The 25231-nt window shown below is 45.4% G+C and overlaps 1 protein-coding gene across 1 annotated transcript in view; it reads left to right on the top strand.

Annotated features, from left to right (window-relative positions):
- The first annotated feature begins 748 nt into the window (after positions 1 to 748).
- NECAB2 (N-terminal EF-hand calcium binding protein 2) overlaps positions 749 to 25231 on the top strand; it is a 394502-nt gene continuing 370019 nt past the window's right edge. Inside the window, exons 1-2 of the mRNA XM_043495046.1 lie at positions 749 to 826; positions 1916 to 2051. Coding sequence (XP_043350981.1) covers positions 1971 to 2051 — 81 coding nt within the window. The 5' untranslated portion in view covers positions 749 to 826; positions 1916 to 1970. The remainder of the gene's footprint in view (positions 827 to 1915; positions 2052 to 25231) is intronic.

Below are 25231 nucleotides of genomic sequence, written 5' to 3'. Positions count from 1 at the left end.
GGGCATCTGTTCCAACCCCCCCAGAGTGAACCAACACACCCACCAGAAAAGTACAATGGGTATAACAAAGGGCGATATTTATTTAGAGGGATGAGAGGAGGAAAAACAATCAGGAAATGTAGGGAGAGCAGTAGAACAGGGCTGCATCCAAACCCAGCCCCCACAGGCCCAGGGGTAGCACAGCCTGAAAGGGCAGGCACCGAGCAATGGGTCTGCACACAGAGTTCAGGATGCCTGAGCCAAGTTCCAGTTCACTGGTGAGTCTTGGGTGCCCCTGGTTGTCTTCAGCGCCAGTGAACTTCCCCCAACAAACCCCTCCAGTGCCCTCTTCTGCCACTCTCGGCAAAGCCACACAGAGCGACCACCTACCTCCCCACTTCACTCGCTAGCTGCCTCCCTCCTTCCCAGTGCAGAGTCACAAGCCCCAGTACTCGCAGCCCCATGCAGCTCTGGGACCCAGTATCACTGCTGCAAGCTCTGGCCTCTCCTTGGCAATTCCTCCCTGGCACAGTGCTCCCCCTGGCCTGGGGTGTCCCCGATCGGCCACCCTGTCCTTCCCAGGCTCCAGGCGGGTGTTCTCTCTCTGTCAGGTTTGGTCCAGGACCTCCCGGCTGCAGCCCTTCTCTCTCCAGACCCACACCCTGCAACTTTGCCTCCTTTCTCTCCCTGCTCCCCCCTCCCCACTAGGAAAAATTTAAAGGGGCCATGCTCTCTAAACCCCAAGGGGTTACACTCTTTCTTCCTTTCATAGGTCTTTCCCTAAACCACATGGATGTTGTAGAGCCCCCTGGAAGCACTGGTCTCTGTTTTCCATTTCCTGACACAGGTAAGCCCTAAGACTAGCATCCAGCTAGCAGTCTCATCAGTGTAACTTAAAATGTATGTTCTATGACAAATGACCAAAATCTGGAATACCTGGAATTTTGCTGTGTATCATCCATAAGCTAACAATTCCCCCCCCCCCCCCCACTATAAAACATATTACAAAGGTTTGGTGTGTGATTTAAATCAAACTCCTTGATTTAACACCAGAGGAAATGTATCTTTTATGTGCAGCTTAGGGACAATGCCTCATGTCCTATGAGCAGGGACAGAAACCTGGACATTCAGCTCATGAAGTAGAAGTCTGTTGGGTGTGAAGGAGCAGCTCCTTACCTAGGTGAACAGCGTGGGGGACAAATCTCCCAGTGGGTTATGCAGCTAGCTTCTAGATAGCAGGAGAATGTTGGGGACCAGGACTGCTGGGCTCTCTTCCTGGCTCTGGAGGGAAGTGTGCTTTGTTGGTTAGACAGGATAACCAACTACATTAGGCAGGGGCAGAGCCTTTTTAGTCTGCCATGTTGGAGATTTGGATTCTGTTCCCAGGTCTGCCAGAAGTGACCTTATGCAGCTTCTCAGTCAGCTTATTTGTGAAGTGGGATGACTACTTGTCAGCCTGCTTTCTAAGATTGGAGAACGCATGGCTTTGCTCTTGAACAAGGCTCTGACATGCCCAGAGATGTAAAGAGACTTGTACTCATCTCCTGGGTCTCAGCCCCATGCACCTTTCCCTAGGGCATTTTGTGGTGGAGGGAGGAGGAGTATCTCTCACTCTTAAGAGAGGCATCAATGAAAACTGGCTTAAGGGGAAAAAGGACATTTCTCTTATTGCCATAGTACAGGTAGGAGTGACTTTGCCTCCTCAGACTTGTCTGTTTATAGATCTGTTAAATCTTAATTCCAAGAGAAACTATACATCGAGAATGCACGTTAGTATAGCAAGTATGCTATGCCCCTTCATGCCAGCTCCATACACTTCAATGTATGCTCCCCTTTCCTGCCCCATGGAGGACAAGTTACACAGAGGGGACTGAGCACTTTAAGGTAAGAGCCACTTACTGAGTTCTGTCCCTATTTCCTTCCCTTCCACTTTAACATACTGCTAATGGATCTCGCTACATAATGGTATTTGCCAGGCTTCAGAATACTTCATGATGGGAGATGTGGAAGGACAAGTTGACACTCCTGTTTTGAGTGGCATTGACTCAAGGGGGTACTCTTTTGCAAGTGAGGTATAGAACAGAGGTAGTCAGTTGAACCTGGTGTCTCTCTGAGTTTTGGCATGAACTCCATCTATTACTCATTCTTTTATGTATGATCCTGGTCACCTACATGCTGCTTTCTGCAAAGCAGCCTCTCTTCAGCATTCCAAGGTTTTGCCTATACCTAAAAGTTGGATCAACATAGCTATGTCAGAGTGTGAAAACCCCCCCCCCGGCCTGATATCTCTATGCTGATGGAAGAGTGCTTCTGTTGATGTAGCTAAGGGTATGTGTACACTATAGAGACTATCCTTGCATAGCTATGCCAGCATAATCCCAGAGTATAGGTGCCGCCTACACTGATGGAGAGGGGTTTCCTGTCTGTGTGTAGGAACAATACCTCCCCAGTCAAAGATGTCTACGTTGATAGAAGCACGTTTCCCCCTCTTCTCCCCGCTTCTTGCCCCGACCAATGTAACTGTCAACCTAACTTAAGTGTAGACCAAGCTTTACTATTTTTTGGGGTTGTGGTGTTCCTACAACAATAGAAATCCCCCCTCCCCCTTCTGTCAGCATAGGCTGTGTCCAAGCTAAGGTGGTTATGCTGGGCTAGCTATACTGGTATAATCATTGTGCTGTAGAGACTGCCTTAGATGTTCCTGAAATGTCCCCTAGCCACAGATTTGGGTTTTCCCCCCCTTGATTGTGATTTCATGGAGGGTGGGCTGAGATATGGCTAACTATTGCTGTATCACCAGGGCAGAGTTGCACATGCATGGCATTTTATAAATTAAGGTTCCTGCCCCAAGGAGGCTAAATAACCCTGTGCCCCTATAAATAGAAATAGTCCATAAATATAGAGTGCACATTTTGGCACCCACATTTCTTACAAATTGAGAATGTATCCAGTTAAAAAGCCAAATCTCATCTCTTGGCAAAGTGGCCTAAGTCTCTGACCAGGTCACATCCAGAACACATTTGGCTAATCAAAAACATGCAGATTAAAATTAGAATCTACTTGTTCCCAGGCTCCTTTTCCCATTAGATTGTCTTTGCCTCTTTTTAGCACAGCCTTTGCCAATGAAAAGCATGTGGGTTATCAAGAAATGAAAGCCCTAATCCTGCAGCCTTTCATGTGAGCATGAAAATCCATGGGGATAAGGACTATGGAAATACCCAGACATTAAGGGGATTACTTGTTTGATTAAGGGATGCAAGACTGGCCCTAAATTCATAGACAAATTGACCTTATGCTGCAGCTTGCTCCTTTCTGTTGGATACAGCTAAACAAGGTGAGAAGCCACTGAAATCGCTATCCAGATAATCTTTTTGTTCTGATTGTGCAGCGCCTAGCACAATAGAGTCCTGGTCTCCAACTCGGGCTCCCTTGTGATACAGTATATGAACAATACCACCCTAGGTCAAAGAATTAATGCCAAACACTTTTTCATATGAAAAAGTATTTCCCACTGTGGTTTTTTTTTTTTTTTTAAAGGAAGTCGTTTCCCACTATCTAGGAGTGGGAGATGAAGTGCCTTTGCAAAACTACATTATACATCCTTATTTTCAAATGATATGAAGTCATCTTGAGACTGAAGTTTGGTAACAATTAAGAACACGATAGGATATTGGTAAGGATGGGAGAGAAGACAAAGGGAAGGGGATAGTTCCTTAAGGAGAACATTATTTTCCAAGGAAGGCAGATAACATGTATTGGTGTGTGGGTTTTTTAAAATATAAACTGCTTTCTTATTATTCATAGGGTTAGTGGTCCTCCTATTTCACAAGCACATTGCAGCTTCCAAAGACTAACTCAGTGAACTTGAAATGTCCCATCAAAATGTGGATTGTAAAAGACGTACTGAAGAGAATCCTTTATTCTCACTTCTACCAAATAATGGATGTTCTGAGGCCCTAAATGAAGAGGCTACTAGCTGTTTTTTTTAATTGCCTTTCAAAACTACTCAGTGCTTCATGCTAATTGTGTTCATGTCAAGCTATTTGTTGAGCTTTCACATGGCTGAAGTTAGCATAATGCCCAAATTTAAATACATGAATGGATCGTTTGCCCTACATTGTTTCCCCTTCTGGAGTGTGGCTATCACTTCTGTGTGCAAGCTAGACTGCATGGTCTCTATTTACTGGCTGTCAAGGGAATGTGGTTTGCTTGGTATGTTAACCTCATGCCAGGTTTTAATTCTACAAATTCGAGGGTTGTCTAATAGACGTATGTATGGAGGAGGAGAACTGAAAAAGCTGTTCCCCAGGGTGTTCTGATTACTTATCCCTCTCTCAGCTGTAGCCTAGGGGACTTGGGCTTCTAGCCTTCAAACTTGGCTTACCACAATCCCTGGCTCTTGAATGAATACTACTAGTTCCCATTAAAATAATCCACACACAGATAGCCAGGTTCTCATCACAGCCTGGCTATCTGGATCACTTGCTATAATCCCCACTCTGTGCTTTCCCTTTTTATGAGAGCTTTTTAACCTCCCTCTTCCCCGCAGGAATTCTACTGACTATAAAAGGCCTTTGCTGTTTTGCCTTATAGGAAACTGGATTGCAAGCCAAACTAGCTCATTAAGCATTAAAGTGGGAGTAAGCAGACACAGGCTTATCTGGGAGATGAGTTTTATGTTTGCATTAATTATGGCCTATATTGGCTTTAACAAACAGCCTGTCTAAGAACAGGACCTCCTGTCAACCTGTGGGAAAATGAGTGGAGGAAGCCAAGGGATCAGAACTTGCTTCTGGGGGGAGAAGTGTGTGTATGTGTGAGAGAGAGAGTTGTTTGTGCAAATCAAGTTTTCCCAACTCTCCTTAAATTGTTGTTCCTGGGGGAATTGTTAGGGCTCTTGCATGGATAATGTACTACTCAACCGTTCACCAGTACTAATCTAGCCCAGACCAATAGCAGCTGAAAGCCATTTCTCCAAAAGCTGCCAGAGACTTGTTTCTAACATGTTCACATTTAAAAGTCACCAACACAGGTACGCCATTAGGTACTTAGGGCCAAGAACTGACTGGGCATTGTTAGCAGCCTGTGTCCTGAGTTGGTTTCTCCAGGTCAGACCTGAGGTGCAATGGCAGGGCTATAGAAATGAGACTATTGGTAGCAATCACTTGGCTACTGCTACTGCTCTTTGCAGAGAGGTCATTCCTCAGGGCTATTTATCCACCATTTATCAGCACCAAGGGGCTTTACCTGGGTGGGTGGGGGGCAGGAGGAGCCACTTGGTCCCTGTTAAATAGTTGCTGATTGAATAAAAGATCAAGAAATAGTATTCATCTTGAAACTGATTTTAAAAACTAACTCAGTCAGACCTTACCAAAGGTGTGTTGTGTTTTTTTTTTTTGAGTCAAAATATCAGTTTCTTTTCAAAGCAGCCTTTCTTTGATGAAAGAGAAGCTTAATTTTACTCTGTCATGAAAGGCATTCACTTATTCTGTTCTTAACAAACAGCTAGACACAAGGTGGAGGAGACAGGATAGAAAAGATGGCCAAAATATGGCGCTTGTTGATGTTTTGGGAACATCTGGACTGCAGATTATTTCCAAGTGGATGCAACTTGACCATGACACCTGCTGCTTGGAGCCAGGTTAATTGTGTTCTGGTCAGGACCATCCTCTGGTTGGACCCTTTCTCCATAGACCAAGCAGGTATGGATGAATGCAGGATGATTTACTTCATGATGGGGGGTGGGGGAACCAGGAGAGTGAGCCAGCTGGCCTTCCTTTTAGGAAGAAAGATCTTTAGATGAGTTGCAGTGCTGGCAGATTGAGGGATGAGCTGGGGGATGAAAATGAACTGGGATGCAGGGTGGGACAGAAGGAAGAGAACTGAAGTGTGGGTTCTCCTTCCACCCCCCAGTCTCTCTCTAAGACCCCTGAAAAGTAGGTGATCTAGTTAATCCCTTTCATTTTGTCCACCAATTAGGTCTAATATTTGTCACTTCAGTTTTGTACTGTTGGCTTCTGGTTCCACATCTTCTGTTTTTTACCAAGCATGATTTCAACAGTCCTTGAATTCTATCAACAAGTCTTTTTGTTTGGCCTAATCCAGCTTTTGTCTGCTTGTCTTACACTTGTTTATAATTGGTTTTTCAGAGTTAACTTCCAAATAGGTAAAAATTATAGGTTATTGTAACCTCTTATGAACTTTCTCCCTTTTTACATTTGAACTTAGAGTAGGGGGTACATTTCTGTAGGCCCAGCTGTCACAACAGTCTTTAGCTCTTAGCTCTAGTTTCAGTACCCTCAACTCTAGTTGTAATGTAAGACTTTTCAATGCAGTAGGTGACTAGAGCTCCCTGTACCAGTCCTGGAATCACAGCACTACACTTGTAGTGGCCTGTTCTAGCTAGAGAAATTGAACTACCTTAGCCAGCTTTCTGGGCTATTTTATCCCTGTAGGGCAACTCCTTAAGAACTTGCATGTAAAAATGTTGTGTTTTTTTAATCTAGTGTTTTTTTTAATCTATTTTATGTATTTATTATTATTATTTATGTACAGATTAGAATCTGAGCACTCAATTGTTAGGGTGATGGAGGGGCCACTCCATCACCGTAACAATTGAGTGCTCAGATTCTAATCTGTGCTTACCACACCCCTGGAGGGTAGATAGAACAGACCCATTGTTGGAGAATAGAGACTGAATGACTCACCCAAGATCACAGGAAGTCTGGGTAGCAATAGATTATTTTTAAAAAAGTCATAATGTTGTTTATTGTGGATGAGCTCCAATATGAGTCTCATGTGACTGCATCTTATCAAACTGCATATTTTAGGGCATTCCTGAATTTAATCACTCAGGATGGGTAATATTTATTGCAGGGGTGGGCAAACTTTTTGGCCCAAGGGCCACATCAGGGTTCCAAAACTATATGGAGGGGCCGGGTAGGGAAGGCTGTGCCTCCCCCAAACAGCCTGGCCCCATCCCCTATCTGCCCCCCTCAGAATCCCTGACCCATCCAACCCCCTGCCGCTCCTTGTCCCCGACTGCCCCCTCCTGGGACCCCACCCATAACTGCCCCCCAGGACCCCACCTCCTATCCAACCCCTACATCTCCCTGTCCCCTGACTGCCCCAACCCCTATCCACACCGTGTCTCCAACAGGCCCCCTGGGACTCCCACACCTATCCCCCCCCCATTCCCCAGCCCCTGACTGCCCCCTGACCATGCCGGAGCCCACCACACTGCCCAGCAAGAGCAGCAGGCCAGAGTGCTGGTGGTATGGCGTGCTGAGGCTGCAGGGGAGGACGTACAGCGGGGGAGAGGCCGGGGGCTAGCCTCCGCAGCTAGGAGCTCAGGATGTGGCCTGCAGGCTGTAGTTTGCCCACCTCTGATTTACTGTGCATCTGAGATTGAGACAACAGTTACAGAAGCTTATCACAACTGCTGGCTTGTTTTTAATAACATTCTGTGGAACCAGGGCCGGCTCTAGGCTTTTTTTTTGCTGCCCTAAGCTCAGGTGGGGCTGGGGCTTGCAGGTGGTGCTGGAAGCGGCAGGAGTGATGTCACCTTCTCCTAGTGTCTGCTGGGGCTTTGTGCGGCCGGGGGGGACGGGGGGACAGAGAGAAGCCCCGATATAAGGGGTGGCACAAGGCAGCACAGCAACCAGCATGCAGATGAGGCAGTGCAGCCCCAGCTCCCCGGCAGGACTCGCCCTCTCCTCCCCAGGGAGCAGCTGGGCCCTGGCAGCTCAGTATCCCAGGGCTGGGGCTTCCCCTTCCTGCTGTGGCCAGGGGCACGGCGCCCTTGCCCCATCTAAGTGGCACAGCTCCAAGGGCACAACTGCCCCAAGAGAAGGGGGGGGAACAAGGGGGCTGGAAAGCCACCCGTGGAAATGTGCCACCCCAAGCACATGCTTGCTTTACTGGTGCCTAGAGCTGGTCCTGGGTGGAACCTTCAAGCACAGATAACAAGCCCTTCAGAAAGAGGGAGGAGAGAATCCAGCTGGAGCAGCACAGCCAGTGTCCTACTATCTCATCTATATCCTGAAATCTCATTGGTATCAATGGGGGGGGGGGGTTTGTAAATGGACCCCATATGGCCAGTGATGAGCTGCCAAAATCTTAACAACCGGTTCCCTCCTCACCCCACGAGGGGGTCGTGGCCCACTCCTGCCCCATCCGCCCTGTCCCCTGACTGCCCCCAGAACCAGGCAGGAGGTCTTGTGGGCCACTGTAGTGGGTGCTCACCCCACCCCTAAGAGCCAGAGGCACCTGCCGGGGGGTGAGGTGGGGAGTCCCGGTGGTGCTTACCAGGGGCAGCTCCCAGGAAGCATCTGGCAGGTCCCTCTGGCTCCTAGGATGGGGGAGCATAGCTGGGGGGAGCGGGGGAGTGGCCACTCCCCCCCGCTGATCAGATCCTAAGTGGTGCCTTAGGCGCAGACTCCATAGGTGCTCCAGGGCTAGAGCACCCACGGGGAAAATTTCATGGGTGTAGAGCACCCACTGGCAGCTCCGTGCCCAGCCCAGCCTCACCTCCGCTCCACCTCCTCCCATGAACACGCCACCCTGCTCTGCTTCTCCACCCCCTCCCCTGGCTTCCTGAAAACCAGCTGTTCGGTGGAAAGTTGGGGAGGGCTGAGAAGCAGGCAGCAGCTTCATGCTCAGGCCCAGGTAGGCAGAGGTGAGCTGGGGCAGGGAGCGGTTCCCCTGCGCCCCCCTGGGTTACCTGCTGCAGTGCAGGCAGCCCTCCTCACGCTGCCCCCCACCCACATCCCAGCTCACCTCCACCTCCCTGGGCCTGAGCACAAAGCCACTGCTTGCTTCTCAGCAGTCCCCCCCGGCTTCCCGTGTGAACAGCTGATTTGCAGGAAGCCCCGGTGGGCAGAGGAGCAGAGCAGGGCAGTGTGCTTGGGGGAGGAGGCAGAGTGGAGGTGAGCTGGGGCAGGGCAAGGAGCTGTCAGTGGGTGCTCTGCACCCATCAAATTTTCCCCATTGGTGCTCCAGCTCCAGAGCACCCACAGAGTTGGCGCCTAAGGCACCACTTTTGGCTGGTTGTTAAATGTAGGGAGGGACAACTGGTTCTAAAAGGGCTTTTAAATTTAACAACCGGTTCTAGCAACCTGGTTCCAGCTCACCACTGCATATGGCTACTAAGTGAGTCAAAACTTAAGGATTCTGCATGGTTTGAAGGCAGCGCGTGTGTGTGTGGTTTTTTTAAACGCATTATAAAGATGCTTGATAGGGTGTACAGGTCTTGGCATGTTCTGAAGGGAACCTTGAAGCACTCCCTATCGACACCTAGTCCTCATGGTGTCCCTACGTGACACCTCCAAGCCAATGGCTTGGAGTTTCAAGAGTTCATTCCCAGATGGAGGTGTTGCGTACTTAATTTTCTTTGTGCCGTTTTCCAAGCAATTAAGTCTAATATGGAAAAACAAGTCCAATCCACACAAGATAGCTCTTATGTTTCCCCGTTACCACCTGGGATCTTACAAGGTGGGACAGTGCCAGTTTAGGCCTAACCTCTCTACAGGATCTGTTACTGACAGAGACACCCCATTGTGCAGCCTACTAAGATGTTGAGTCTGTTTGGGCTAAGCTATATGTTGGCTCCCAACTGGTACTGTAGAAATGCAAGAGCTACCCTGTGTGGATGGCACTTTATTTCTTTTTTTTTTTTCTTTCTCTTAGAGTTAGTTCCTTGGAAAAGTACATGAAGGAAATGAAATCCTGCACCCTGGCAATAAAACCCCAGAGAATGATTTGTCTCCAAACCTGAACCACTAGTGACCCCTCTTCTTTCTGCCCCTGCTATAGGTAGTTGATGCCTGTCCTGTTAAGATGCAACAGTTTGGGAAGTCATATATTGGTACTTCAGCATTTTAGGCTTGCTTAGCTGTTCTGTAAGCATGTCCCCAAGGTGTACAGTCAGTGAGATATTTGCTGAACAGTTTCTGTCTTGAAGGGTATGGGAACCTGAGGCATGGGAAGAATAAAGCTCTGATTTTTTTCAAAAGGGATTTAGGCTTCTAAGTGATTAACTCCCTTTCGAAAATGAGACTTAACCTCCTAAATCAACTAGGCAGGTCAATTGCCTGAATAACTTTCAAAATCTGAGCTAAGTAGCTTACTCTCCCTGTGTAATGTTGGGCATGGTACCACTGGGAACTGAATTCAGAATCTCTCAAGACCCAGTTTTGGGCCTTTGCTTTCTCATGTGAAATCAGGGGAGAGTGTATAGGGTTTCATCAAAACAGATCAAGGGATGCTTCCATAAGGATAAACATGGAGATAATTCCGTACTTTTGGACACCTGTGAAATTCACCCAGGCACGGAGAGCCCATGTAAGACCTGCACATTGTAAATCCTTCATTGCCCAGCTCATAGAGGCCCATGTTTCAGAAGCGCCAAGCACTGCCCTATGGAAAACAGGGCCATTGAGGTCTCACATACAGCACTCTAGATCACGAGGCTTGAGATGTTTCATAGAGTACTGTGCACAGTTTACAACTATTGGCAGTAGTTAACAGCCAAGATGACCAAGCTGGCTCTGCTGTGAAAATCTTCATAAATTACATCAAATCTCCTAGCTCTAGAACAGCAGGCCTCTTGCCCCCTCACAAAGGGCCTGCAGTTAAAAGCATGTGATATGAATAAAATTTCTCAAGAGGATATTTACCCCTTTCATCCCTAAGATACCTTAAAACAGACTTAACTGTTGGGTAGTTTTGGAAAATGGGGGTTCTGCAATTAGTCATTTTCCTCTCGGTGAATAAATGACTCAAAGTTTATCTGAATCTCCATTTAGGACACATACAACCGTGATCAGACACAAACTGCATTCTTCTGTTTAACAAGTGCCCTACTCCCAGAACTCGGAAACACAGCAGAGGAGCGCACAGCTCCCACATCGATGTGGAACTAGGTCTACTGCACCTTAATATTCTAAATCCTTGTTATGCTCACTTTTCTGAGATTCAAAATAATCCATGCAGGGACTACAGAAGACCATCTAAGCCACATCAATGGCCTTGTTCTTCCCCCTCCTGCATGGGAGATTTCACTGAGCTAATTAATTAGCTTCATATGTTTACAACAATCAATTTTGTGTTGCACATTACTCTGGTTTATGGGAGCTGCACAATAGAAAAGCATGGATTAAGGAATTGCTATATTTAATTCATTATAAATTTCTACTGTCTCAGTCCTTATTTTGCGTTGAGTGTCTCCCACCTACCAGAGAGAATAAGAGCCCATATGCTCTTCCAAAGAACAATGTGGTAGCCACCTGTGGTTGGTATGTAGTTTTCCCCCATAGACATGTTTTGTTATGTAATTATCTAGGTACAGCATGTTCAGACATTCTTTCAGTGAAATTACTAGTAATGCTACAAGTACTGTACTGTTCAAGGGTGTGGGTCTTGCATCACTTATCTGGGCTTGCACAGAAAGATAGAAACATGTCCCAGAGAAGCTTTTGGAGGCAGTTTGGGATTCTGAAGGTCTGACTCAAACTCCCCTTAGGAGCAGGAAGTGAAGACCATATGTAATTTGAAATGTAATCTGCAGTGGGTGCAGTCAGACTTCTATGATCTTGCCCTCCAGTAAGAAAGGTGTTGCTGTCTGAGCAAGTATCCTTGTTGGGGAATCTTACTGGAAATCTAGACTACAGTAGGGGAGAGGTTAAAGTGTGTTACACCGGCAATGCCTCAGACTTAGCCTGTGGGAAGGGAATGTGCTCACTCACCTGGCTCTTCTAGAGAAGAGCCTGTACTGCGCGCGCACACAAAAAAAAAAAAATCAAAAAAATCTATAGCTGGTTCTTACTGTGGCTAAACCTTTCCCTATACCAGCTGTAATGCAGGGCATATTCCCACTGGGGGAGGGGCTGTGCTAGCTTTTGTCCTTAGAGTCTGCAGTACAACTAGTGGGCAGTGGGAGGGTTTTCTACCCTGCAGCCCAGAAAGCCAGAGGTGGGAATATACAGGCTTCAGTGGAGGTAGTCCCAGGCAGTATAAGGGCACCTGTAATCCTGTCTCCATTTCTGGAGAAATGGGGCAGAGTGGTGGGTGCCTGGTAGAAGCGGGGGATGACTCTGAACCTAGATGTTTGTTTGGGTGTATCCTGAGCCCAGAGATGTCCATTGAGTGAGTGGATTTGAGCTGTGGGAGAGGATGACTTATCAGCCCAGGCATCAGTGTGGGGGTTGTCTGAGCTGGTGGGGCTGAGCAGGGAGCTGAATGCTTGGATCAAGAGATGCCTTTAGCCTTTTATCTATCAGTAAGATAGCTTACCCTGAACCAGCAATGCAGGGGGAGCTTCTCTGTAGCTTTCTTAAACAGCACTTGCTCAGGTGTTCCAGGAAAGAAATCCTCTAGGAATGCCCTGGAATCTCTAGGAAGTGGGTTTTAGCCCTCAAAAGCTTATGCCCAAATAAATTGGGTCTCTCAGGTGCCACAAGGACTCTTAGTTTTTTCTTTAATTAAAGATTATCATGTGATGAAACCTCAAGGAATATATCCAACCAAAATTGGTAACCCTACTGTTGGTGCTGCTAGGTGGCATTGCAACAAATTGCCCTTCTCTCATTAGAGATGAGCCCTTTTTCTGTACTGAAGACATGCCCCTATGTTGAACCTTCATTTGTGTATTTATTTATTTTATTTTTCTATTTCTGGTAACAGAAGGTGACTAGTCAAACCCACTCTGAAACAAAGCCATACTGTGCAGTAGGACAGTTCCCTCTTGTGACGGCAGAATATACTGCCTGAAGAATATTTTTGGAGACCTTAAAAGGAAAGGATTATAAACTGTCATGAAACAGGTTTCAGAGTAGCAGCCGTGTTAGTCTGTATTCGCAAAAAGAAAAGGAGTACTTGTGGCACCTTAGAGACTAACAAATTTATTAGAGCATAAGCTTTCGTGAGCTCACGAAAGCTTATGCTCTAATAAATTTGTTAGTCTCTAAGGTGCCACAAGTACTCCTTTTCTTTTTGTCATGAAACAAATTCACTTTCTAAATGTGATGCTTCCCTTACGCTTTACAGGGCTCTATTTCCTGCAGGGCAAGGGGCACTGAAAGAACTTTGTGTTGGGATGGGATGGGCAGGGACAATGAGAAGTGAGGCAGAGGGTGTGAAAAAGTAAAACACAATAGGAGAGACAATGAAGGGAATTACTTCTACTCTTTCCCTCTGGTTGTGCACCCAAGATAATGTGCAACCCCGCCAGAGATGCTTCCTGAAGCAGAACCAATGATTTGTCATGAAGGGGTGGCTGCTTCTGAATTTTAGGTAGCTATGGAATTCAGATTTTTTTTTTCAATCTCCCTTGCAATCAAAGCTACTTCCCCAATATTCCTTGGGTCAAAGCCATAGGAGCATGATGAGGGGTAAAAGTAACCACCACCATAGGCTGAAACAGGAGTAACTCTGCGGAATGTACTTGGATTAAGCTGCAGGGGGTTCCTCAGCCATGTCCTAAATTCCAGCAGCAGTGCATTGTTTGTTTCAGACTTGGGATATTGCACTGAGACCTTTCAGGTACCTGTATATGTATCTGATTTAACCACCCACTAGCTACATTTAAAGACTATCCTTATTTCAAAGCATTGATCAAGAATTTCTACTCTCAGTATTACTGGTACACCATCTATCTGAGCAATTGGCTGTGCTGCAGTCACAGAAAATCTTGCAAACATCATAGCCGAAGGTAGCCCATATTCTCAGGAAGTCCCATGAAGCTTTCAGATGTCTTGGAAACCTATAGAAGAAATAGTAATAGTTACTGTAGTTTCAGAGTAGCAGCCGTGTTAGTCTCTATTTGCAAAAAGAAAAGGAGTACTTGTGGCACCTTAAAGAACAAATTTATTTGAGCATAAGCTTTTGTGAGCTGTAGCTCACGAAAGCTTATGCTCAAATAAATTTGTTAGTTACTGTAGTGTTTTGACCCCAGGTATTCAAATCACTTCATCCACCATTAAATGCAACCATCTTCATCTGAAATGGAACATGACTTAACAGCAATGGCACATCAAGTTAGGGACAGAAAGGAAAATTGATATTTCATCTAATTAGAATTTTAGATATGCAGAAGTTGTCTTTAACATCAACATCCCTGAGAGACCCAGCTGCAGTTCCTGCAGAGCTGTATGTCATGAAACATGGTCAGACTCCCAGTGGAAACCTGCCTGTGTTTTGGTAAATGTTTATTCAAATCTGTAACAGATTTGGCAAAACATTTTGCTCCAGTGAATTGGCACCAGCTCTACTGAAATCATCCTTTTATAAGTATTTACATGCCCTGGGCTGACATCAAATTCCTTGCTATGTGTTGAGCACCTTCATTAAACATAAAGGTGCAAAATTGCTCAAAGAGATTAGCCTCAATACTGAATCACAATTAACAGATGCATCTTAATAAGAGCCACATTCTAAATTAAACATTGATGCCTTGCTTTCAACTTATGACCTAGTTTCTGTTTTAGTTTAACTTTCAGAAGCAAATTGCGATTACGTAGTTCTATTTACTTTTATAATGTGGGACTTTGTTTGGAAAGCTCACAGCAGAGCCTTAGTAAAATAAGGCTTAGCACTGGAGGTTATCTGTAGGATCCAAATCTTCACACATTATTAGCATCTACTGTAGTGCATTGCTTAGCTCTTTCCTCCTCCTTCTGAGAGCGAGCTGTAAGGATTCCCATGTTCCATTACAAGCTCTGCTATTGAATTGCCATATCACTTTAGAAGGGGGTGGGGGGAGCAGCTAGGTCTAAATTTTTAGAAGTGTCCACTCATTTTGAATACTCGGCTTAATACACATACTTATTGGATACCCAAAAATTGAGGTACCATCACATTTAGGGGAAGAATTTCAAAAATAGCTCTGGGATTTTAGGAGTAAAAGTTCCACTGACTTTCAAAAGCTGCTTCTGAAAGACTTCTCCTTATAGCTTATGGTCTCCTTGCCTCACTGCACCCTTCTGTAACCCAAGTTGCTATCAGCCTTGGAAGGGGCCTGTGATGCTTACAGTGGTAAAGAAGCTGGAGAGCTTTGGAGGAAAGGGACTATGTAGTCTGAAATGAATTCTTTTCCCTTTATGCTGACAAACTCCACAGGGACAAATTACAAGACATTGCCCCTGTATTTCTGACCTTTTCTTCTTGTGGTTGTTTTGAAAGTGGGGGGGGGGTTGATTTAATCCAGTAGCATCCATATTCTACAACTTGGATAAAAATGGCTTCTGAAAGCAGATATAACCCTGCCTTCCATTTCAGTATCTTTAAGTAGCATGACATTGTGAGCCTATGGAGAGCCTGTTCCCTCTTCAAACATTATCAACCAAACCACCCAATCCAGTGGGAAGCTTTTTTTTTCCCCAGAAACTAGGTTCTGGTCATGGAAGAAAGACGGGGATCTGAGGAATATTTATTTTGTTCATTTCTCTCACTGATTTTGTTCAGAACAGTCTCTTTAGTAGCCTTCTTAAGATATCCCCATTGATTACTCCTCTATCCAAAGCTTATGCTTCACCACTGTCTTACTAATGTAAGAAACCACAGGAACAGATGTTTAAGTAAGGCTCTCTCTGAAGTGATGTCATTCTAGACATAGGCCAAATGGAGAACTAGTTATGGCCCATTGAGCCAGTACCAACCCATCACAGATCAGCTCATTGGTTTTGCACAGTCTGAGCTTTCGGTTTTGAGTTGTTTATCCCCATTCATGGCAGATTAAACCCTTCTGGATGAGAGACCCTAGAGTACCATCTTCCCCAGTGTACAGCCAAGGAGAAACTGTTTAATTTTGGAGGGCATGTGCACTTAATTTAGAATGTTACATTAGATACCCCATGCAGACACCAACCCCTCCCAGGGGTCAGTGAAGAGAGATTGGCCTTCTCTCTAGTAGATGAGAGGTGACCAGTGTTTCTTGAAATGGAGTATTGACAATAATGCCGAATGACAACCCAAGCGTTAAGTAGTTTTCCCTTTTGCTGATTTCAGAAGAAGTGTCCATATATTCTGGGCTTTGGGGCAATTGCCCCTTTTCCTCTCACCTGCCCAGTCTGGAATTGGTTCAAACCCTACCCCTGGACTTCAAAGATCTGGATAAAATAGAACCTGGAGCCAAAACACCATGTGGAGATTTGTGGGCAAACCCAAATGTGAAGTTTTTCCAGCTCAAACCCTCCCCAGTTTGACATCTCAACAAGAAAGTAGCTGGGTCCCAGATCCAGTACCTACTGGAAGAGTAGGCCTGGGGACATATCCATATGGACACCCACCGTATGGCAGCAGAAGGCCCCACAGGCAGCAGAACCCATGTGTTTCTGCTATACAAGGCAGTGGTGGGTAGTATTTTGGGGAGACAGAATTGTGGTTATGCACCCACTGAAGGCTGGGCTTCCATGCCAGTCCCTGAACAGCAAGGTTTGGGGGACTACAGTGGTCTAAAGGAGGAGCAGGACTGGGGGGTTTGTTGGCATGCAGCTCCACCAGTCATTTACTCTGCAAACTATTGGGTAGGTAAAGGATTCCTTCCGTACTCCACACCCCTTCACTCCTACTCTCATCCAGCCTAGCCCCAGGAGAGTGGACCTCTCTTAGAGTAGGGTCCATGTATGGAGGCTGCCTGTTTGAAATAGCAAGGTCACCTAAAATACCCTGAACACAGTAGTGTGTGGTGATCCTGTACTCAAGTGTCCATGCATGTGGTGGCTTTTCAAGTAAGAAATTGTTTATTGGTTGCAGGTACCGGGACAACAGGAGAGGCTGCAGAGTCAGCAACTTTCTAGAGCTGTCATACCTGGCTCCCATTGTCTTCTTTATTCAAAGCATTTTTATTTTTATTTGGAGGAGGAGATGAAACAAATGACAAAATGTTGTGCAGAACAGACACTGTAAGCATCAGGTTTTCCTGCTGTTCGGATGAGGAAGGTAGGAGACTTCAGGTTGAAATGCTGGATGTGTGGAAAGATATAAATATTTTAACGTCAGTATTTGCATGTGAATGTGGCTTCAGCTGAGGATGTTAAACAACTGATATGCTTCAGGTACAAATTTGTGCTAAAGGGAGAAAAATGCACCTCCACTGCAGTTCGTATAACTGGATTTGTTTCCCACTGCAAGTCTGATCCATATTTTTATTTTAAGCCAAAGAGGTTTTGAAACAGAACCAGCTTGACTTATAATTTTAGAAGTGAAATAGCTGCAATGCCCATACAAATGATGGAGTGAATTGGAGTTAAGTGATGACAGACTTGGCAAGAATGCTAAACTTATGTGCAGTGAAGTTTGAAGCAATTCCATAGTCGGTAATACATAGGCTGTGCTCAGAAAATGTGCATTTCACTCGGTGACTGTGTGGAGCAGCTGCTGTCGTTGTACAAGGGTGTGACTGAAGAGACCCTCCATTTTGGAAAGTGGAGTTAGGATGCAGGGGCAGAATAGACTGTTAGGATGCAGTTTACAGCTGGGTGTTATGTTATGTAGCACATCTAGTATGTTAAACAAAAATTAAATCTCTCCAGGCCTTAGCACCACCATGATGACTGGGTGGCACTGGAGTGTCTGAGAGGAGTCATCCTTCAAAACTGTCCTACTTTGGGACAAAGTAGCTTGCTAATCTGCCAATCAAGAAAAGGAAATAGTACCATGTGACCATGGGGACCAATCCCCCCACAAATATATCAGACACTGGCTAGTCTGAAAATAGGGTGAATAAACACTCGAACAAGACACCTTAAAAGTCACAAAAGTATTACCCTGCCATAGAGTCTAACTCTATGATCTCTTCAGTTTTGCTACTGCAGTAGCATTTAAGGACCCTGAACCAGGATCAGGACCCTATTGGACTTAGCATTACACAACCAACATAAATAGTCCCTGGACCTGACTGCTCAATTGAACATTTAGACAATGTGCATCAAGGGACTATACAAAAAGGTTAGGCGGAGCTGAGGGGACAGGTAAGAACATAAGAATGGCCATAGTGGATCAGACCAATGGGCCATCTAGCCCAGTATCCAGTCTTCTGACAGTTGCCGATGCTTGAGGGAATGAACAGGACAATTATTGAGTGATCCATCCCCTGTTATCCAGTCCCAACTTCTGGCAGTCAGAGGCTTACGGACACCCACACCATGGGGTTGTGTCCTTGACCATCTTGGATAATAGCATTGATGGCCTATCCTCCATGAATTTATCTAATTCTTTTTTTAAACCCAGTTATACTTCTGGCCTTCACAACATCCCCTGACAATGAGTTCCACAGGTTGATTGTGCATTGTGTGAAGTATTTCCTTTTTGTTTGTTTTAAAACTGCTGCCTATTAATTTCATTGACTGAACCCTGGTTTGTGTGTGATGTGAATGGGTAAATAACACTTCTCTATTCACTTTCTCCACACCATTCATGATTTTATAGATGTCTATCATATCCTCGCTTAGTCATCTCTTTTTTTTTTTTTTTTTTTTTTTTTTTTTTTTTTTTCCCCCTAAGATGAACAGTCCCAGTCTCCTTTTGATCTCCTCCGGATGCTGTTCCATACCCCAGTCATTTTTGTTGCCCTTCTCTGTGCTTTTTTCTAATAATCTTTTTTGAGATGAGGTGAGCAGAACAAGGTGTGGGGTTTAGATTTTTACTGTAGGATGGATTTACAGCTGCTTATCTAGAGTTAAGCTTGATCACCTACTTGATTGCTTTGAAGTCATTCATATCCTACAGTTGAAAGCTTCCTTAGGTTAGTTGTTAATATCTCAGATTTTATTCAATATATTTATTTTAAGCCCTTGCCCTTCAGGATTTTATAACAAATGCACTATTCACTAGGCCTCCTGGAAAGTGCAAGAGGGTTTTGCTTAGACAGGAATGAACTGAATACTGATTTGAAACTCCAAAACTCAAGTAAATAATATGGTGTGATACACTACCATAAAATCCATCAATGTCACTTAGACTATTTTTTTTTTTAGGGGGGGGTAGACAAGGTCCTAGTCTGAGGGCTTAATTACTATGAATTGAAGCAGTGCTTCTTGAGTTATTGGCAATACTGATGGCTTTGGCAAAGCTATTCCCTGGTCCCATCAGAGTATTACCGGAGAGTTTCTAGAACCTTCTATTGCCAGTCATTTGACTTAGCTCCATATTATGCTCCAGTGCTTAACAGTGATCTGAAAGTGGGAGAATAGTGAGGTAGCAAAGTTTACAGCTGCAGCAGTATTTAGGTTAGTCAAGACTAGAGAAGAGTCATGAACCTTAGAGAGACCTAAGCAAGCTATGCCAACAGACGAGATTCCATATTGAAAAATGTAAGACTCATTGAAAGCAAGAAAGTAAACTACTTGTACACATTGTTGTGTGGTTCATTCTTTAGAACCCAGGAAGGACTTAAGGATCCTTGTGGACAATTCAAAAGCTTCTACTCAATATGAACTTACACTTCTGGACATTGTTCTCATTTGATCATACTAATGCTCTGAAATGAACAGGAGTGAAGCAATTACAGTTTTGTAAAAATTTATGTGATCATAAAAATAACTAGGAGAACATCAAGGACATGGTATTCATCTATTTCTCTACAATATGGCCCATGCAGAGCCCCAAAGAATTTGAGTGGCTTTGTATGTTTGAGCAAATGTAATGGAATTTTGCTGAGCAGCAGAGAAGCCTTTGGCAGAATGGACAGAAGCGTTCAATGGCCCGTTTACCTTGGATTATTAGTACTCCTATATCTTCACTGATGCAAACCTAGTGTAGATATGCTAAACCAGAGCACTACGGGGCTTGCACCAGTACAATTTACAGTTTCAAACCAGGGTAAACACTGTTTCCACTTGTGTGGCACATATATGCTGGTATTTGTACTGGTAGGTACAAATATCGCCATTAGAGACAGGCAGTAAGTCTGAGACTGTTCACACAATGGAATGGAAAGGCTTTTCCTCCCTTTTTTTTTTTTTTTTTTTTTTAAGGGACAGCAATTTATTTTCATTAGTGCTTATGCCAATATTTCATCTTCTGCTGGTTGAAGTTACCCATTTTTCATCTGAAATTGTGCTGTTTGGGGTCCATCTCATCCCCTTCCACATTTGTAAGTTTCAACCTGTCAGTCAGATTTCCCCCCTCCCAATTCCCTTTTGTAGGTTTTGATGAGTTGCAAAATGTTAGTTCCTTGCTTGGTTCAACAGCTGTCAGTAAATATCCCATTGCCCTTTTTTTTTTTTTAATACCCAGAAAGCTTGACTCACTTTGGACTAGACACTCAGCTGACACCAGTAATGCAATGAAAAAAACTTTCCTTTTAAAAGTTTGTTTAGATTTTTTTTGTTACGAGCTCAACAGTAGAAGCAAAAATGATTAAGGGGAAAATAGATCTAATTTCTGAAGGCCCTTTTTTCTTTTTGTTTAGATTTTTCTAAGGGGAAGAAAATGTCAAGTTTCTTCAGGGGTTTCCTTGAATTGATGCACAGAGAACAGTAGAAAAAATATTGTTACAAAAAGGGGTCTAATGGAAAGGTTTCCAAAGCCGCCACGTCCTATAGAAAATCCTAGAGTTGAGCTTCTGGCCAGCTCAATTAGTCATCAGCCATTCTTCAAATTCTGTTTTGAGATAGTATTAAAGCTACGCAAGAGCTATTGTCTGCACAGAGCTGGAAGAAATGTGGTGGTAAAGAGTAGGAAAGGAGTCACATAGAAGGGGATGTCCTTAAATTGCAGATAGCTTTTGTACAAGCACCCATGACCATAACATCAGGTCTCCTGATAGACAGGTAATTGAAATTATGCATTAGTTCCTTGAGGTTATACCCTCCAATTGTAGCCGTCAGTAAGGGCCCAAGTACCAAGCACTTATTGTGGGGTTCTTAATCCTCTCCATGTTCAGTGGCCTTATTGAAAACTGAGAGCAATTGGTACCATGTTGGGTTAGATCCTAGAGAAATACCACTAGCCAGAAAATTGGTAATGGCTCATTCTGCTTCTAGAGTGTTTAAGATGCTCGAAAGCTTTTGTTCAATCCCGAGACGCTGCAGCATATAGGAAGCCAATGAAACAGAAGGTATGGCAGAGAGAATTTTTAGCATGAGAGAGTAACTAGTAGTAATGAACTCTTCTGAAAAATGAACAAAAAGTACTATTTCAAACCAGCCAGGTAAAACTCTAAACAGGAGATAGCAAAACATTCTTTGCGTGCTGGTCCCTATGTGTATTCCACATGTGGGCAGGCATGCATACCATGTGCCTGAGTCTGGAAGTTTTTCCAAGCAGTGTCCATTGACCCACATATGCACAGTATCTTCCCTTGTGCTCTCAACTGAGGGTATAAGGGGTGATGTGGGTTGATGCCACTCTCGTTCCCTCTTACCACCACATGGCCTGAGTCACAACCCTGTCCTCCTTAGCTCTTCTAATCTCTCAAAGAATTATTGCATATGTTTGCTGTAAATAGTTCTATTGTAGTGTAGGAACTCCTTCCTCCACCCTGGTTGGGGGGGGGGGACCCTCTTTATCCCAGGTCCTATGCTTCAAGAACTGTCTCCTGCCCTTGCTCCTTTTCCATCTGCAGCAACCATCAATGATTCCTGTACCATCTGGGACAGACAGATGCTGCACTCTGCAGAGATGCACAAGTCCTTCCTCCCCAGAACCAGAAAGGCCCAAGAGCTCAGGCTGATGGAGGCTTTGAGGCCCCAATCTGACCCTGACATGGGAGACCCTCACGTACATTGGACTCAGCTGGCCAGCAGTATCCCTCTGAACCCCTCTGTCTCAAGTTGCAGTGGGGGAGGTTTAGGTTGGATATTAGGAAAAACTTTTTCACTAGGAGAGTGGTGAAGCACTGGAATGCGTTAATAAGGAGGTGGTGGAATCTCCTTCCTTTTGAAGTTTTTAAGATCAGGCTTGACAAAGCCCTGGCTGGGATGATTTAGTTGAGGATCGGTCCTGCTTTGAGCAGGGAGTTGGACTAGATTACCTCCTGAGGTCCTTTCCAACCCTGATATTCTGTGCTTGTGTGAACACAGACCATGGAGTGGAGCCCAAAGACTCAAGATGCAGGGTTCCCCATGAGAGTAAGAAACACTCTTGTGGCTATAAGGGCAGATGCCTGCAGTGGACTGCCCACAAGAATTGCGTTCTCTCCCCAAGCCATGCCGGGTCGGGTGAGACGTTGTGTACAAATCCTGTGGAACTGGCTTTGAAGGCCCCCAACCTAGAGGGTAAGATGAAGAAAAGGGATCTGCCAACAGTGACCATGGTACCAGGGCGCACAGGTCAATCCTATTCATGAGCACTGGTCTGGATGTACCATTGGTACAGCCTCAGCAATGCAGAAACCGGCTAGCTCCAATGGTAGAAATGGCTCCCTGTAGTGTCTCAATGGGAACCCTGCAGACCCAGGCCACACAGACTTTTCTGACACAGGAGGTCTTTCTCCCCTACCCACAGTCTCCACTTCTGTCAGGCCTGACAGTTTTCAGGGAGGTTCTTGCATCGGAGGATGAACCACTGCTATCATTGCAAGAGAGACCCCTTCCCTATCCATCAGACAGGGGCCTCTCAGTACTGACGGTACCACCGTTTCTGCTGCCGCTCTTGTCTTCCTCGGAAGAGTCAGAGGAGAGAGTGCACCCTGCAATGTGTCTGATGTGGCACAGGAGCCCAGACAGCTGCAGCAACCCTCTCCTCCCAGCTATGGTTCCCCCACCCCCAGGGATGCTTGGTATCACTTTCCATGGGGACCACTGTGACCAATTATGATGGGGGTCCCAGGGGAGCCACACTGAGGTTACTTAATTAGGGCAAATTGCAAAGAATGGGGTGGTCATTCCAGTACTTGGATCCACCAAGCCACCACAAAACAGCTTCTATAATGCCTCACTGGTTACCCAGAAGCCAAAACACAGATCTCTTAAAGCAACCCAGCCTTAGGCCTCCACCTAGACACCCAAGTGAAATATGATAATTACTGAAACTTATCCATCAGATAAGAAAGTTCTACCAATCCCAAAGGATCGGACACATTGCTTCCCAGGTTAATGAATACTCCAGATCTTACCCAAAGACATGCTTACAGCCAATTCTCATTAACTAAACTAAAATTTATTAAAAGAGGGAGTGAGTATTAGTTAAAAGATCCATATACATACATACATACAGACATGAATACCATTCTGAGATCAGTTTTATATTCGCGATGGTGAGCTTTGTAGTTGCAAAGAGTTCTTTCAGAATTAGTCTATAGGTTATAGTCCAGTGTTCAAATTCAAGGTGATCCAGACGGGATTGGAGATCTGTTTTATGACTCAACTTCCCCTGCATAAAGCATCAAGCAGATCTGAGATAAAAAGGATCAGGACCCAAGACACCTTTATACAGTTCCAGGTCTTCTCTTGACAGCATGGAGTCCTTAGGCGAACAATAGGCAATCATTGAGACTTTGAAGTAAACCTATTTCCTAAGCATCACTGGTAATTAACTACATGGATTAACATAAGGTAATTTATCCATTAAGCAGTTTATTGCACACTTTAAAGAGACAATAGAGAATGACATTTTTCCACCCAATAATTCATCTAAATGTTAATATTCCCTTTTGAGCTCTGATTCAATAGCTATAGTGAAAGGAACTATCTGTTTACATGGTTAACATCTAACAAGATATAAGTAACACCTACAATTAATATCATCTCTAAAAATGCAAATCTGTATTGTTAGAAAATTAAAGTTCTAGCCCATCTAACATGGAATAGCCTAATTTCTATTTACATACTTTTCTACCGTCTCTCTAAAGGTTAACCTGGGTCATTTAGTCTGCAAGCTACTTAACCTTTTCTGGCCATGTGTCACACTAATAGATCCCTCCTTCTGGCCATACTGGGGTCCTGGGATCCATCTAGCAGATGCCCAGCACCTTTGCAAGAGACCTACCGCTCTTCCTCCTCTTGTTAGCTGGTTCCATCAGTGTACGAGAAGGAAGACCCTGAGCTGGTACCACCGGTTCTGACCAGAGCCACCTTATCACTGAATGACACTGTCGTCTGTTGTTACCCTCTCTGCTGGATGACCACCAGCAATATCAAGATCACCTTTTAGAACAGGCTAGTGACCTGCAAATCCTGCTGGTGGAGGTCCAGAACCCCCAACGTTGTCTCTTGGACATCTTACAGCCACAGGGACTGTCAAGGGTGGCTCTTCCCATAAACAAGGTCGTACTGTAACCGGTCAGAATGATTTGGCACATGCCCCCATCCCAGAGCGAGCTGAGAGATGTTACTTTGTGCTGGACAGAGGCTCCAATTTTCTCTTTACGCACCCTGCCCCTAATTCACTGGTACTGCAAGTGGCTGCAGAAAGGGCTTGGCAGTACCTGCAGAAATCCACCCCACCAGAGAAAGGGTCAAAGAGGCTGAATCTCCTGGGCAGGAAGGTGGTCATCGCCACAGGCCTCCATTTTCATATAGCCAACTATCAGTCGTTTTTGGCTAAACACGACTTAATACCTACACCAGGCTGGCAGAATTTAAAGACCACTCCCCGTGCAAGACCAGGCTCAGTTCCAGTCGTTGGTGGACGAGTGGAGGCTGGTGGCAAAGGTGGCTCTCCAGGCCATGGTGGGCACTGCTGATACTGCATCCTGGTTCTTGACCACAGGGCTGGTTATGCATAGAGACTCTTGACTCCAGTCATCGGGCTTCCAAAGAGTGGTCCAACATACTATCCATAGCAGAAAGATGAAGGGGCCAAGCTGTAGCCTCACAGAGAATTTCTAAGTGGGTCTCAGAATGCATGCTAGTATGCTATAAGATAGCAAATCTTCCCGATCCCGGGGGGCATAGGCTCTGGCTTCCTCTGGGCCTGGTGTGTGCTTAACCCCCCTGCTCCACCCCAAGCCCTTCCTTCACCCAACCCCTTTCCCCCAAGCCCCTGCCCCGCCTCTTCCTGCCCAGTTCCGGTCCCATCCCCACTCCTCCCCCTCCCCCCCCAACGCCTCCTGCACACCCCAAAACAGCTGATTGCGGTGGGTGGTAGGTGCTGGGAGGGAGGGGTTGATCAGTGGGGGCCACTGGCAGGCAGGAGGCTCTGAGGAGCAGGGGGGAACTGGCCCCCAGTGGGTGCTACGCACTTGCTAATTTTTTTTCCGTGGGTGCTCCAGCCCTGGAACACCCATGGAGTCGGCGCCTATGCCTGGGGGTGTTACAGCTTGCTCCACGCAAGCACAAGCTGCTTCCAGGGGATCCTTATCAGATGCCTTGTT

The sequence above is a fragment of the Dermochelys coriacea genome, chromosome 12, assembly GCF_009764565.3.
Source record: "Dermochelys coriacea isolate rDerCor1 chromosome 12, rDerCor1.pri.v4, whole genome shotgun sequence".
Lineage (NCBI taxonomy): Eukaryota > Metazoa > Chordata > Testudines > Dermochelyidae > Dermochelys > Dermochelys coriacea.
The sequence above is the reverse complement of the archived record's forward strand: the minus strand, read 5'-3'. Positions and strand labels throughout refer to the sequence as shown.